We start from the raw sequence: 15,578 nt of genomic DNA on the forward strand, positions 1-15,578 counted from the left end.
TGTGTGGGGGGGCTGCTGGGAAGCGCATGTGGAGTGTGGTGCTTGAGTGGGAAGGTGCAGGAGAGGGCTGAGCAGGGAAGGTGGGGGGCAGGAGCAGAGTGGGGGCTGAGGATGTGGGGGGAAGGAGGGTGCAGGAGCAGGCTAGGCATTGGGAGGGGGGGTGGTCTGTGCTGCCATTTCCCCAGCCCAGGGGAGGGGGAGGGGCAGCGCTTGGAGCCACTTCCTCCCCCTGCCAGGCAGAGTCTGAGGGCTGGACCCAGCTCCAGGCTTGCCTGACTCCAGCGAGGCTCGGGGCAACGAGGCTGCAGGGCTGGAGTGCCAGCACCGGCTCCCCAGTGCTGCAAGGGTGCCGGGAGAGCTGGCTCCAGACAAGTCGAGGGCTGGATCCGGCTCCTAGCCTTAGGTTCCCCACCCCGAGCTCGGGGAAGCCGTTCTCCAGTTTAGAACCTGCCTCCCATCTACACCCTGAGCCCCTGGGCCATTTTCGGGCCAGTGACCCGCATGCTAGGAGCTGTGGTGGAAACGATGCCCCCAAGAGGCGGGGACTCCAGCTGCCTGCGCAGAGCAGCCTGAGGCGCAGATGCCCTGCTTCACAGACTTTGGGCATGGGTGATCCTAAAAAAAAAAGTGCCAGTACTCCAGTTGTTGAGCAAAAAAAAAAGATGGGGTGGGGCCGGCCTTGCCCTTTTAAGACAAGCAGCCCCTTTAAGACACACGGCCCAGCCGACTGTCGAACATTTGCCTGTAGAGAGGTGCTGGTATGCTTATGCTCTGTTCTTTCCAGGTAAGCGCTGACTGGAGGTTCCAGTACAGTGTCCTGGGCAGTACCGTCACAAAAAAACCCCTGATCCTAGCACCTTTCACCAACATTGAGCCTGGATGGAGGAAGTCTTCCTCTCTCTCTCCGGCACCTGCCTGTTCCCTGGGCTGCCGAATTCCAATCTGCTGACGGCCAGGTCAGCTGATAGGGCGAGGCCCCGCCCAGACAGGCAGCACCTGCTCTTATAAAGTCACCGGCCCGTGGGAGAGGCAGGTAGAGCGTGCAGGAGAAGACACCTGCTCCGGAGCTGTCCCACAGGTAAGGAGGGATGCCCCTTCTGCGTGGCCGTGGGTGGGATGTATGAAGTGTCACCCTGCTTCCCCCACTCCACTTCCCCTTCTTTGGGGTGTTTGGCGTCCGCAGGGTTGGGAATCAAATCCTGGGGCGTGTGATGGGCTCCAAGTCAGCCCAGTTAGTCGTAGTATCCCAGGGCTGGAAGGGGCCTCAGGAGTCCTCGAGTCCAGCCCCCCGCCCATAGCAGGACCAGCCCCATCGAAATCATCCCAGGTCTGCATTCGACTCTGGGAGAGGCTGGTTCTCCTTGCTGGGCTGCTCCGCCCTGTGCTGTTTGGCCAGGGGGTGGGTGGCAGGGGCGGGAGGGGACACCGGCTGTTGATTTTTTAAATTGGGCTTTCGCTTGTTGTAACTGAGCACATGATAGGCCCAGGTTCTGATCCCTGGCAGCAGCATTTCCACTGGGACCAGGGTGACCCCCAGGTACCCACTTCACAACAGGATGGGGGCCAGCTTTTCCAAAGGGGGCATCGCCTGGGGTGCACACCGGCTGCTGAGCGCCTTGGGGCCCCGCCGTGGGCCCTGGGCACTGACACCTCTGGAGACAGGTTCCCCGCTAATGCAACTTGTCCAAGGCCCATGGAGTCCAGCTGGGCTCTGACGATTTCCACACCCCTTTGCCCCAGAGGGCGACGTTGCTGTGGAGCCTGGGGGCTCGTGGGAAGGGAGCGCTGCTCCCCGTGTTGGGAAATCGCTCTGGGATCTGCTTCGCTTTGTGGCCGTCCTGGCGCGTCCGAATCGGGCGGAGAGATGCTAGGACGCGGTGGGAGTGGGGGGGTTCCGCTACATTTTCCATCCGCTGGGGAGTCACCCGGTTCTGCTCCCTCGGGAGTCACCCGGTCACTGACTTGACTGCACCCTGGCTGGGTCCCAAAGTTTCTGGGCTGGGGAAGGCCATGACATTTGCACAGCTGAGGCTGGGGGCTAGTTTCCATATGCCCGGCACTGCCTGTCTCGCTACCTCTGAACTCCTGGGCACTGGGGCAGGTGCCGAGGCAGGGCGGAGTGGGGGGCCCCCAGACCCAAGGTGATGCTATTTCTCTTGACTGCGGCTGGCCTCTGGCATGTGCTCCTGTTTTGAGATCCTGCACGTAGAATCCTGGCATTGACTCCACCGTTCCCGGCAAGCCTGATCTCGGGGGGTCGTGTTCTCGGAGCTAAGCTCTGTTTCCCTGCCTGCCTTTGCAACCCGCAGCCCTGCCAGTGGGGAAACAGACGGCCAGGGCTCCGGAACACCGTCTAGTTGGCTCTGACTAATCCTGACTTGAGCAATCCCCCCCCCCCCCACACACACACACAGAGCCGTCGCGGGTCGGACCGTGGCTGGCTGACGACAGCGTGACATGAGCTGGGCTGGGCCAGTCTTTGCTATCAGATCAGCTGTTTCCTAAGGACGTGGGTGGGAAGAGAGCCACCTCCTGCCTCTCTGGGGTGTTTAACACCAGGCTGGACAGATCCAGGGGGCAGGGCCCCTGGCTCAGATCCACGCTTCAGTGGAAGCTAGGCGTCTGGCTCACGTCCCTGCCTCCTACGCTGGTTTCAGAACGTGCCAGAGGCCAGATTCTTCCCCGGCGTAACTTGGAAAGCTGCCCTCCTTTGCACCCGCTGGGAACTGGCCGCACTCTGCAGGGGAGGTTCGGGCCAGCCCGCAGGAAGGGCAGCAAGTAAAGCTACACGGCTGAGTCAAGCAGGGTCTTGTGTCTTCCACCTTCCCTGCTCGGTTTCCCAGCACTCCAGCTGCAGGTCCCGGGAGTCCGGCCTGGGGTCCGCCGGCAGGAGTAGGCCTCAGTCGCAGGAGAGGACGATCCCATTTGATCTCGGTGCCACTGGAGTCTGGGCCCCTCTGTCAGTGTCGCGGGGAGGGCCCTGATGCAGCACACAGCTGGTTTTGTGGGGTTCTCTGTGGGTGGGACGCAGCCGTCGGGGGGCTCTGGTCTGACAGCTCTGCCCAGAGAGACACCCGCCGGGCTCGCAGCAGCATGTGCTTTGCCGTCAGACCGGGACTTGCCATGAAACTGCGCTATGGCCAGTGCCGGTGTCCCTGGAGGGCCACCCACCGCCCCAGTCCGGCTGCCGGCACAGGAATCCCTGAAGGGCTGTCTGTACCCTCCCCCAAGTCCAGCCCCTGCTCCACCCCCACCCTCTTCCCACCCCTGCTGTGCCCTCTCCCTCCCCCAATAGCATCCCTTTCCGCAAACTCCTCCCCCATCAGACGCAGCCTCTGGTGGCCTGGCAGGGGGACAGCTGGGGTCAGCCCCTGCTCCCCCACACTGCGGTGGTGGGAGCCGTGGGGAAGTGGAGCGATGCAGCAGCCTCCCGGGCTAACCTGTGTATGGGACCCATCCTGTCCCCAGGTTGGGTGGGGCAGCCGGGTGGGGTGGGGCGTGGCCACTGTGGGGCCTGGGGCGGCCACCCTGAGCCATCCCATGGGTGGGGCAGCTCTGCGTCCCCTGCATCCCCCACGTGCCAGGAGCGACACGGAGCTCGCAGCAAGAACTGTCTCTAGCCCCATGGACTGCCAGTGCTGGGGGAGAAGGGGGCACAGACGGGGCTGGGGGACACGCGGGGTGCGGGAAGAGCGCAGGCTGGCAGGCAGGGCTGGGAGACAGGTGTGTGTGGGACATCCTCCCCGCCTCCCAGAGCCATTGCCGGAGTTGGGGGGAGGTGGCCCACGAGAACCTGAGAAATGGCCCTGAGATGAATTGTTTGAGACCCCTGCTGTAGCTCTCCCATTTGTGCCTTAGGCAGAGCGGAGGACGACCAGCCCTTGTGGCCGTTAGCCGAGGCCTCGGGTGCCCTGGGTGCAAATCTGCCTCGGCCGTGTCCATCTGTGCGACCTGTGCACATTGCACGTGAGCACCGTGCCTCAGTTTCCCAGCTGTGGAAAGGCGTTTAAGCCCACTCTCCTACTGCACAGAATGCCTGAGGCTGAATACCTCCAAGACAGGGCTGTACTCAGCTGTGAGGGCCCCTGAAGGGGCAGGCGTAGAGGTACCAAAAACGCACACAGAGGACTGCTGCTCAGCAGGCCAACATGAGGCTAAAACTGTGGGCCAGCTCCCCCCACCAAGTGACTCAAACGGACCTGTGGCTATTAACACCAGATCTATAGAAACAGCCGTACCGAGTGTGCTGGCCTGCGTGACTAATCGTACCGAAAACAGAGCGGGCTGGCAAGCCAGCTTTTACTGTTTGTGGTCCTTTTGCCTCCCAGGCAAATAAACTAGCCAGTTTCACCTGTGTTGATGGTCAGTTTCACCTTTTTACACCCAGGACCCCATCAGGTTGGGTGAGGCAGGTGAATGTTTATTCCTGTCTTGCCAGGGTCAGTGATGCTTAGGCTGTGTCTAGACTGGCCAGTTTTTCCCGAAAATCAGCCGCTTTTCTGGAAAAACTTGCCAGCTGTCTACACTGGCCGCTTGAATTTCCGCAAAAGCACTGACTTCCTACTGTAAGAAATCAGTGCTTTTTGCAGAAATACTGTGCTGCTCCCGTTCGGGCAAAAGTCCCCTTTGCGCAAAACTTTTGCGCAAAAGGGCCAGTGTAGACAGCTCAGATTTGTTTTGTGCAAAAAAGCCCCGATCGCGAAAATGTCGATCGGGGCTTTTTTGTGAAAAGCGCGTCTAGATTGGCCACGGACGCTCTTCCACAAAAAGTGCTTTTTGCAGAAAAATGTCCGTGCCAATCTAGATGCTCTTTTCCAAAAATGCTTTTAACAGAAAACTTTTCCGTTAAAAGCATTTCCGGAAAAACATGCCAGTCTAGACGTAGCCTTAGTGGTTTGCAAAAAAGTGTCTCATAAAAAAAACCCTCAGTTTGGGGGGCTAAGTTGATCTGAGAATTCTCCGTGGGGCAGGATTTGCAGTTACGTGAGGTACCTTCCAAGAGGCTCAGGCATTGTGATCAGCAACATATTTGTTTTTCCCCTATAGGCTGTTGTTAGCTGCAACTAGCGTGTGTGTGTGTGTGTGTGTGTGTGTGTGTGTGTGTGTGTGTGTGTTTACAGCTGCAACTAGCGTGTGTGTGTGTGTGTGTGTGTGTTTGATTCAGCATGTTTTGTGTGTGCGTCTCTCTCTCTCTCTCTTTCTCTCTCTATGGCCATAGAGGGCAGGGGCTGAGGCTGAGAACTGAGTAATTGTCCTGCCCTGGCCTTCGTTCATAGGCTCCATGGCTGGCTCCCTCACACACACGCAGAGGCACAGGTGTGCATGCACACGCGTCCACAGAGGGACATCTACACAGACACGATTCCTCCCCCACCCACCCCCAGCCAGTGCAGACAAAGATGGGACAGAGCCGGGGCAGAGAACTGCATCCTCAAACCATCTAGAGTGGGGGAGGTGCCGCGGAGAGTGCGAGCGAAAAAAGGGTTCCTGTCCCTTTAAGCGGCTGTGGCATTAGGGCACCCCTCCCTTTACGTGCAGAAACCGATCATGTGATGCTGCAGAAACTTGGCCTGGACCCGAAGCTGTATCCGTGCCAGGCCTCACATGACCAAGCTGTTTGAATGGGACTTTTCATGGGCAGCGCTGGCCGACACTGGCCGCTTGGGCCCAGAGCTCGGAGCCCGGGCAGCTCGCAGCTGTGGGGAAATTGGACTCCGGGGCAGGCATCCGCCCTGCTGCCTGTTCATTATGTGGGTATTAATGGCACAGCGGCAGCCATTCTGCCAGCCGGTCACACGGGCTAATGCCGCGGAACTTGGGCCGCTCCCAGCATTGGCTGTGGCCCGTCACCCGTGTGCTGCCTCAGTTTCCCCACCTCGCACCCTCGAACCACCCACAGCCACCACATGCTTTTCATTGCGTGGGGGGTGGGCCAAGCACCGACAAGGTTCGAATGTGAAGGAGGCATGACGCAGCAGAGTCCCCGTGTGGTTTCCACGGAAACCGCGGTGCCGTATGCAAACTGCGCGCACCCACGTGCGTGAGTGCCTGATCTCCGTCCTGTAGAATTGATGTGCACCAAGGACGGGCCACGGTGCCATCGTCTCCCACTGCGAGGCCTTTGCCCGTGACAGCCGAGCGGAGGACGGGGCGGCGTTTGGGCGGATCTCTGCTCCGGCTGCTTGGGAACAGAGTGGCGCCCAGTGTGGCTAAGAGAACCCAGACGGAGCTTGTGCACCATACAAGGCACTCGGGCCCGGTGCCGGTTCCTTTGGCCCTGCTCTGAACGCGCCTTCTTGCGGCAGCAGGCCCGAGACAGGTGAAACGTGGCGCTTTGGGTTTGAGAACTGCTGGGATTGGAGGGGGTCGCAGGAATTTTCACAGGGGGAGGGTGTTCCTGGCCCTGCTGGCATGATGCGGGGCTGCGTAGTAGAGTGGGCAGCGCAGGCAGAAATAGCTTACAGCAAGATGGGGGTGAGCCTGCTTTGTCTCCCTCTGGCTTCACGTCCCGGAAGCTAAGAACAGGCGTGGTACACTGCAAGCTAGCGTGTGCCCAGCCCCACACCGACTGGCCCTGCAGAACCTGGGCTTTAAAGCAACTGTGCGTGAAGCCTCGCACCCCCCTAACAGCTGGGCACCCCCGGGACCTCAGCGTGCGCCGAATACGGTTTGACACAGAACCCTGCGCCTGCCGAGGGGGGACGGTTTCATCCTGGCTCGCTGTGCGCGCCAGAGCCGCTCGCTCACCCTTGCCTTTTCCTGTCCCCGTCCAGAGGTGCCTGCGCAGGAAGCCGCCATGTCAGCGCTGTACCCGTCCCTGGAGGACATGAAGGTGGATCAAACCTTGCAAGTAAGAGGCTGGGTTTTGGGGCCTGTTGGCGCCGAGCTGGAGGAGCTCCTGAGAGCTCCGGGGAGGCCCTGGCTGCATGACGGGGCGGTGACGATGCACCGTCAGCTGACCGTGCCGCGCGTCCCTCTTCGAGTGAAGGCCTCGGACACTGAATGCGCAGGGTCACCTCGGGGCTGGGGCTCAGCACCCTGCCTTGAGAACACGCCTCTCAGCTGATTTCACTGAGCTGAAAGGGAAGGGGGGGGGGGCGTGGATTCACTCCATCCACCGACAGAGCACAGGGGCAATCCCTGGTGGGGGGGGGGGTCGGGCCGGGGGAGGGATGAACCGACCGCACGCTCTCTCCCTGGGCCAACCAGCGACTTTGTCTTCTCTGGGCAGGCTCAGGCGCATACAGCGGCCAAAGTGCTGGCTGGGATGGCAGCGACCTCACAGCCAGCCCAGGTGACTGGTAAGTCCCAGCCGGTTCGCGGCGTCTGGCCAGGAGCGGGGGTTTGGAGGGACAGCCTCCCAGAACAGGCCTGGTTTCCATGGCATTTCAGGGAGCAGGGGAAAGCATATAATCTCCAGGGAACAAAGGGTTAATCTCGGCTGCACTCCCCCCCGGCCCGGAAGGGTCGGGGGAAGGGGCAGTGAACCGCCTACCTGGGGCGGGTAGGGCAGAGCTTTGCCCTGAGGCTACCGGACCCGGGCAGGCAAACTTACTGACCCGCCAGGCCGTGCATGACAATCTCCCCACGTCCCAGAGCCGGGGCGAGTCCACTGGGGCTGGGGGCTCCAGCTCTGTGGGGTGCCCCTGTGGGGTCCCACTCCCAGTGATGCCCTGAGCCCTGGCAGACGCCTCCCACACGGCCGCAGCCCCGAGACACCCTTCCCTGCCGGGCAGAAGCCCTTTTCCCCCCACCCTGCTGCAGGGCAGAGCCCGGAGCTCCCTCACAGCCTGGTAGGCAGAGAATCGGGGGGGGGGGGGGGGGGGGGGGGGGGGGCGAAGGGCTAGACCTCAGCCCTTGCTGACGGCAGCGTGCCTGGTTCCTGCCCAGCGCCAGGCAGGCGGGGCTAACCCCACCGTGCCCACTGGAGAGAGCCCGGTTGGCCCAGGAGCAGCTGGGGGATTGGCGGGGTCTCTCCCCCGCTGGGCTGAGGCGTCGCGGCGGCCGGATTTGCAAGGGGTGGGCATTACTGCTCCTCTCCAGGGGGCTGCTCGCCTCCTGGGGCAGGACAGGGCTCCAGGCAGTGGGCTCAGCGCCCGGTCGGCGTCGCTCTCTGACCCACGTTCTCTCTCGCCCTCAGCCTCGCCGGTTCTGTACCCAAACCTCGCGGAGCTGGGGGACTACATGGGCCTCTCGCTCGCCAGTGAAGAAGTCCAGAAGGACCTCGCCCTGATCTCGGCAAGCGACAATGTAGGTAGCGCCGTCTGTCTGTCCAGAGATGTACCCCTGTGTCCGTCTGTCCCGCCCGCCCTAGTCAGTGGCGTCCTCGTCCCCACCCCCGCCCGGCCTCGGGGAGAGGAACCTGCAGGCCGCAGCCGGGCAAAAGTTGGTCCTGGGAGAACCCCTTCCTGGCCAGCCCCTCGATGGTGCTCGCCGACGCCTCGTTGTGGGCTGTCCCTTGTCTCCGGGGAACATGCCGTATCCTGGTCTCCTCCGCAGCTTGGAATCCCTCCTCCCCCCAGAGCCCCCTGAACACCAGGGAACCCTAACGCAACCTGCTCCTGCCCCGGCCCCGTCGCTGGGCCCTGCACGGGGCATCTGCAATGTTCTGCAGCCGCTCTGGGGCAGGAACCTTGGCTGAGCCCTGTCCCTGCTGCTGTGTGCAAGGCAGGGTCACCCATGGCTCCTACGCGACTGTTCACGCGCCGGTTGGCTTCTCAGCAGGCAGGGGGCCTGGACCCCTCCTCCCAGGGCCTGCTGGTCGCCCCGCTGACGGGAAACAGCCTCGGGCTGCGCAGGGCGGAGATCAAGCCGGGTCTGCGGGAACTGCAGCTCTGCAAGGACGAACGTGGGAAGATAGGCCTCAAACTGAGAAGCATCGATAAGGTGGGTTCCCGGGCCAGTCCACGCCGCTCCCGGTGGTTCAGTGGGGCCCGACCTGGCTCTGGAATGAAGGGGGTCCCCCTGACAATGAGGGAGCCGTGAGACAAATGCAGGGAGAAGCTAGCACCCTTGGGAGCATAGTGAGCCGTTGGGTGAGAGGATGCTCTGACTGTGAGCCAGGTACCCAGAGGCATAAGAACCAAAGAATGGCCGTACTGGGTCAGACCAAAGGTCCATCTAGCCCAGTATCCTGTCTGCCCACAGCGGCCAGCACCAGGTGCCCCAGAGAGGGTGGACCAAAGTCAATGATCAAGCGACTTGTCTCCTGCCATCCATCTCCAGCCTCGGACAAACAGAGGCCAAGGACACCATTTTATCCCCTGGCTAATAGCCTTTTATGGCCCTAACCTCCATGAAATTATCTAGCTTCTCCTTAAACTCTGTTATAGTCCCAGCCTTCACAGCCTCCTCTGGCAAGGAGTTCCACAGGTTGACTATGCGCTGTGTGAAGAAGAACTTTCGCTTATTAGTTTTAAACCTGCTACCCATTAACTTCATTTGGTGTCCTCTAGTTCTTCTATTAATGAAGAACTTTTCTTTATTCACCCTCTCCACACCACTCATGATTTTATAGACCTCTATCATATCCCCCTCAGGCTCCTCTTTTCTAAACTGAAACGTCCCAGTCGCTTTAGCCTGTCTTCATATGGGACCTGTTCCAAACCCCTGATCATTTCAGTTGCCCTTTTCTGAACCCTTTCCAAAGCCAAAATATCTTTTTTGAGGTGAGGAGACCACATCTGTACACAGTATTCAAGATGTGGGCGTACCATAGTTTTATACGGGGGCAGTAAGATATTCTGGGTCTTATTTTCTATCCCTTTCTTAATAATTCCTCGCATCCTATTTGCCTTTTTGACCGCCGCTGCACACTGTGTGGAAGTTTTCAGAGAACTGTCCACGACAACTCCGAGATCTCTTTCCTGATTTGTCGTAGCCAAATTACAGACGCCCTGTAGCCAGCCAGGTGCCAAGGTCGGCCTGGCAGTGCCCACTGCCTTTCTGTCCCAATCCCTCACGTGGCAGCCCCCCATCCGGCCAGGCTGGCATCCCTGCTGGGCCCCTCTGCCGGCCACGTTGTGATGCACCCATGTGACCGTCTGGCTCCTTCTGGTCCCACAGGGGGTGTTTGTGCAGCTGGTAAAGGCCAACTCCCCCGCCTCCCTTGTGGGGCTGCGCTTTGGGGACCAGGTGCTGCAGATCAACGGGAAGGACTGCGCCGGCTGGAGCACAGACAAGGCGAAGAAGGCCCTGAAAAAGGCCGCCCCGGAGAAAATCGTCGTGATCGTGCGGGACAGGTGAGCGGGGAGGGGAGACGCTTGGCGTGCTGCCCTCGTGAAACGCCAGGGCCCGACTAACCCCCGTGCGCTGGTGCCCCCCACAGGCCCTTCCAGCGCACTGTGACGATGCACAAGGACAGCACGGGGCACGTCGGGTTTGTCATCAGGAAGGGGAAGATCGTTTCTCTCACCAAAGGCAGCTCGGCCGCCCGGAACGGCCTCCTCATCAACCACTATGTCTGTGAGGTGAACGGGCAGAACGTCATCGGCCTGAAGGTAAAGGGGGAGCTGGGCCGGCAGGGGAGACGCCCCTGCACATAACCCCCACTTCCCTCGGGGCCTGGCCCCACAACGGCGCCTCGCTGGGGCGGACGCCGAGTCGGGGCAGGGTGTCCTGCGGGTCCGGATTAGGCTCCCTTGGGAGGACCAGGGCCCGCCTGTGGGTTACCGGGTCTCCTTGCTAATTGCTGCTATTGAGCGTTGCCTGAGGGGCCGTTGGAGACGCAGGAGCCGGAGGGGAAGACTTTTAGAGCCGCCCTGTGTGTGGGACTAGAGCCCCGCACGCCCCGGGACTTAGAGACTCTCCCCCCAGACAGTGGCTCAAAGCAAGCTGGGACGTCTCTCTCAAATGGAGTATTTCTGCAGCCACCTCTTGGGGCTGTTTTATTCCCTCCTTCCACTGACCAGCGTGGCCCCCAGGCCTGGCGGGGGGGAGCCAGGGTCCTCGCTCACGGCAGAGCGAGACCCGGAGCGATGGCAGCGTCCCTCCTCGGCTGCTTTATCGGTGGCAGGAGGGTTCCTGCCTCTGCTGCTAGAGAGAGTCGCTGGGGGTTTCAGATAACTCCCCCTCCCCCAGGCATGCAGCTGTGCCTTCGCCCGGCAGCGTGGCGGGGGCAGCACCTTGGCCTGCCATATCCCGTTTCCCAACCCTCTCCCCGCTCCAGGACAAACAGATCCTGGATCTCTTGACGACAGCTGGCCAGGCCGTCACCATCACCATCATCCCCGCCGTGATCTACGAGCACATGGTCAAACGGTAGGAGGTTCCCCCCACCCACAGCGCGTGTGCTCCTGGCTGGTGCATCCCAGCCGGAGGCATCGGTGGAGGGGTCGTCGTGCTCGGCTAGGCCAGGGCCACGGGGCTTTTATGAGAGTGGGCTGTGCCCTCTGTGCCCAACCTGTTTGTGCCCGTGGCGGGGGGGGGGGGGGAGTGGAATATCCTTCCCACCTCCCCCAGCAGGCTTTTTGTGGGACTATTCCTCTGTCTTCCTGTGGGGCGCTTCTCCTCTCACTGGGCAGGAGCCGGGGCCTCCTCTGTCACTGGGCATCCCCGGGTGCCCCATCCGCTAGGCTTGTACCTGGCACCAGTTTTTGGTGCTGTCTGTGACGAGCTAATTCCTCCCCTCCCCTCTCACTCCCCACCCCGCAGTCGTGTAAGTCGGAGGACAGAGTAGAGTTGCCAGGAGAAGATACTGGGCAGCTCCTTTGCACAAACCCTTCCTAACTGGCCTTCCCCCATCTCCTTCCTAGGCTGTCACCCAGCGTCATGAAGTCCTCCATGGACCACTCCCTTCCTGAAGTTTAACGTCAGCCATAGCTCAGAAGCTTCCTTCCTCTAAGAACTTGACCAAAGACTTTCGTACGGTGCCTGGGGAGCCAGGCGCTGGAGCAAAGACCGACTGTTTCCTTTAATCTTTTCTTCCGTCTCCTGGCCAGGCTGGAGCTCTCTTTGCCCACCCAAGCAGCTGGTGCCCAAAGGAACGCAGGGAGGTGGATGGGGGGAGAGACAAACAGAAGCGAGGTGCAGGACTGGGAGCGTAAGGTCGTTCCTGCTGGAGGCCTTGGGATGGAAAGGCCCCATGCCGAGAGCTAGCTTAATAAATTAAACGAACGTGGCTCCTAGGGACCGACTTAACCGAGCCCTGCGACTGGCCAGCGGGGCCTTTGCTCATTCCTCTTCGCACACGTTGGGCCATGGGGAGGAGCTACAGCCGGGGCCAGTGGCTGTGCTCCGGGGAGGGTTTGCGGAGCAGGCGAGCAACCCCGCTGGGGTTTGTAACAGAGTAAAGGGCAACACAGGTGAGATTGGGACAGGCCTCAAGGCAGCAAGACAGGGGCACCTTAGTACACCCGCAGGAGCCCAGTGCCGTCCCAACTCCAGGCAGCATAAAGGCCCCAGTCCTGGCTCAGAACCCGGCACTCAGCACTAGTGAAGAAAGTCTTGCTCCTGTCTCCCTCATCCACTAGAGCCACGCCCGGCAGGAGCTGGTCGGCGCTCTGCCACCACGGCGTTGAACGAGAAACGCCCTGTCCCCTTGGCTTCATCGGCCTTCCTACTTCCCTCGTCCTTTCCCCCCCTACCCTGCCCTGGGATGCACATGAGACAGAAACAGGCTCTCACCACCCAGGCAGGCCCAAAAGCCTCGGCCACGTCTCCCCCACCCCGGCTTGGGCTTGGCCGAGAGCGCATTCGCATCCTAGGAGCGGAATGGACCTAGCGGAGATACCGAGTCTGATCCTGTACAGCCGTGCCTCTGCCCCGACGCCATTTCACCCCTCTGAGGCGGGAGAGCAACGGCGGAAGGCTTCCAGCGCCGGTCTTCACCACCGGCGGCCACGGCTGGCTCCATGGAAAGAGACGCGGCAACGACCCAATGACATTTATTACATCCACCAACAGACAGAGATTACAGGCCCCTGGAAACAGAAAGTGGCTACAGTGTTTAAGTTCTGTATTTAAAAATATATCGATAGATTTCTCTTTCCGATCCAATCCTACACGGATTTCTCGGCCGAGCTTTGGATAGTCTAACAGACGCGTACGCACATTCACAAATACAGTGCACGAGAGCCTGACATCCTACTTCCAGTTGCCCCTTTGGCTGAATATTGTCCACTTCTTGCCAAAGACTTTATATTACAGGCTCAAACCCCACGCTCCTTCGCTGCTGCCTGCCGGAAGCCAGTGGTCCATTTTTATCCTGCAGCAAGCTCGTGTGTCCAAAGGATGTATATGGGGGATGGTCCAGGCATGCTGGACACAGGCTGGGGAAATACAAGCATGTGGCAACAGTAACACATGCAGCAATACCCCGCCCCCGCAACAGTCGGTGGGGAGGGGCGGGGATGTGACCAAGGTAGCCAGCCACCTGTGGTAGAGTGGAAATAAAGCGGTTTGACAGTCTGAGCTGGAGGGGGAAACCACGGGGCGGTGCAGCAGTGTGATCAGATGACTGGACCCCCACCCTGAAAGTAGCGCTAAACCATCCCAAAATCAAACTCTGCCCTCCCCCAAGGCGTGGGGGGAAATGGCTGTGGGCCGGGGCAGGGGAACGTAAGAGAAGAAACATTGTGAGTTCAAGTAATCGCCAAGGTAAACACAATCTTTGCTGCCTGGTTCAGAAGCAGGCGTGCGCCGTTCTGTAGGCAGGGTCCATGTGCATAGTTACCGCTGTGCACGGGCAGGGTGGGTACAGAAACTCAGGCCCTGCCAGGCAGTCACGTGCAGAGCAGACGGAGGCCAGGCCACCCAAACGCACCGAGTGGAGTTTTCGGGCTGCCCGGGCCGAGCTCTGCGAAGAACCCCGAACCGCTGGCCGGTGCCAGGGCACTGGGACGGGCCCACAGGCTGGTGCTGGGCACCCGGCCGGGCAGAGGAAGGGGCGTGGATGAAGCCTCATTCTCTCCAGGCATTTGTCCCCAGCTGATCCAGCTCTGCTGTGAGTTTGGCTTTTCAAGGCATGCCATGAGGCCACCCTCACTTGAAGACATTCTCTGCCAGCCTGTTTCAGACAGAGGACAGGGCTGTGCTCTCCCTGTGCCCCCCTGCTCGGTGCCCCCACCCCCGGCCAGCAAACCAGGGCTCTGTCACGGGCAAGTTCAGGCACCCGCGGCTTTCGGAATCAGTGCCGAGAACTCTGCAGCGACGGGTCACCAGACGCCCCCCTCCCCCTGCACTGCTCCCAGACACCCTGGAGCGGAGAGGAGCCAGAGCAAAGCGCTGGGAGGGAGCAGGGCAGACGCACAGCACCCCGGCGTGCTGGTTTGTCCTTGGCAGAGGGTGACCCTCGTGGCCTCGGCCTGTCATTGAAACCTGCGGCCATCTCCACCAATTTCTACATGGGGACGTCTATCGGCAAAAAAGTGGCCGTGGTGCCAAGCATGGACTGAACGCTACAGCGCTTTCTTGGGCACCCTGGCTGCAGAGATAACACCGCGCCAAGGCGGAGCAGTGGGCTCTGGGGCCGGAGAGTCACGTGAGGTACATCTGGCTTCTCCCACTAGGCCAGGCCCGTCAGAGCTTGCAGGAGCTATAGAGCAGGGCAAGGACTTGAACAAGCAGGTCCAAGTCCCCGGGAGGCACCAAGGACAAGGGAGGGACAGTCACGTAGTTTCCAAAGTGAATTTGTGCACAAGCCTTTCTTCATTCAGACCAGGGGCCCCACCCTGTGCGGGAGGCCTCCCTCGGGCCCAGGGAACCGATTTGGGCAGCCCTCCCGGCTCCGGCCCTGCTCTTAAAAAGAGGGAAGCCCCGTCCTGCACCTGTTCTCAGACTGCATTAGACACTGCTCTTTTCTGCAAGCCAGGACCTCAGCCCTCTCTGCTGATTCTGCTCAGCATAAGGACGTCCCTTCGAGCCCATACCCCCAACCCAAAAGGTCTCCATTTCCCTCTTGGCCGCCACCCGTTAAACGACTCTCTGCCACGGCGCTCGGGAGATGTAGCCACGTCCGGCGCTAGCCCCTGTTCTCCGAGCACGGGGGAGGTTGCCCCGTACACTGATCACAACTGCGGGGATGTGCTCTGGGAACCATGACAGAACAAGTGCGCTGCGGTGAAAGGCCGGCTGGGCAGCTAACCTCACGGGAGCCGGCCGTGCGCGGAGGGAACAGCAGAAGAGGATTAAGCAAGGGAGGCAGGGTGGGGTGGAAGGGCTCCATCAGTCCAGGAAAATGGATCGGGAGTCTCAAACTTTCAGCCACAGGCCCCCTACAGCTCCACAAGCCGGCCTGGGAGTCCCTGCAGCCCTGGCTGGGTGTGTCCACATCCTCCCCCCAAGCCCAGCCCCTGCTCCATCCCTTCCTTGCCTCTTCCACTGCTGCTCTGCCCTCTCCCTCCCCCCCCCAGCTCCTTCCCCAGCAGATGCAGCCTCAGGACTTGCCAGGGGACCGGGGGGGGGGGGGGGGGGGGGAAGACTGCAGCACTGGTTGGGCCCCTGCAGTAGCTGTGGGGGGGGGGGGATCAGAGTGACCCAGTGGCCTCTGCTCTGCCACCATCGCCCAGGCCCTAGGTCCACGGGATAACCTGCGTGTGGGAGACTGCCCCACTCACAGGGCAGCTGCAGCAGCCACCATG

At 60.9% G+C, this 15,578-nt stretch overlaps 1 protein-coding gene across 2 annotated transcripts; it reads left to right on the forward strand.

The window, feature by feature from the left end:
* The first annotated feature begins 847 nt into the window (after window positions 1–847).
* On the forward strand, window positions 848–12,991 carry SDCBP2 (syndecan binding protein 2). Of its 2 annotated transcripts, none has more exons than XM_075900908.2 (9): window positions 848–1,078; window positions 6,774–6,850; window positions 7,232–7,301; window positions 8,141–8,250; window positions 8,725–8,886; window positions 10,066–10,241; window positions 10,328–10,499; window positions 11,168–11,259; window positions 11,754–12,991. In XM_075900908.2, the coding sequence occupies exons 2-9, from the start codon at window positions 6,797–6,799 to the stop codon at window positions 11,806–11,808; spliced, it is 891 nt and encodes a 296-aa protein (XP_075757023.1). In that variant the 5' UTR covers window positions 848–1,078; window positions 6,774–6,796; the 3' UTR covers window positions 11,809–12,991. The 2 variants fall into 2 exon arrangements, with proteins under 2 accessions (XP_075757023.1, XP_075757022.1); XM_075900907.2 differs by having other exon boundaries at window positions 849–1,078; window positions 8,722–8,886.
* Window positions 12,992–15,578: the final 2,587 nt, after the last annotated feature.

The sequence above is a fragment of the Pelodiscus sinensis genome, chromosome 17 (assembly GCF_052426305.1).
Source record: "Pelodiscus sinensis isolate ZL-2025 chromosome 17, ASM5242630v1, whole genome shotgun sequence".
Classification (NCBI taxonomy): domain Eukaryota; kingdom Metazoa; phylum Chordata; order Testudines; family Trionychidae; genus Pelodiscus; species Pelodiscus sinensis.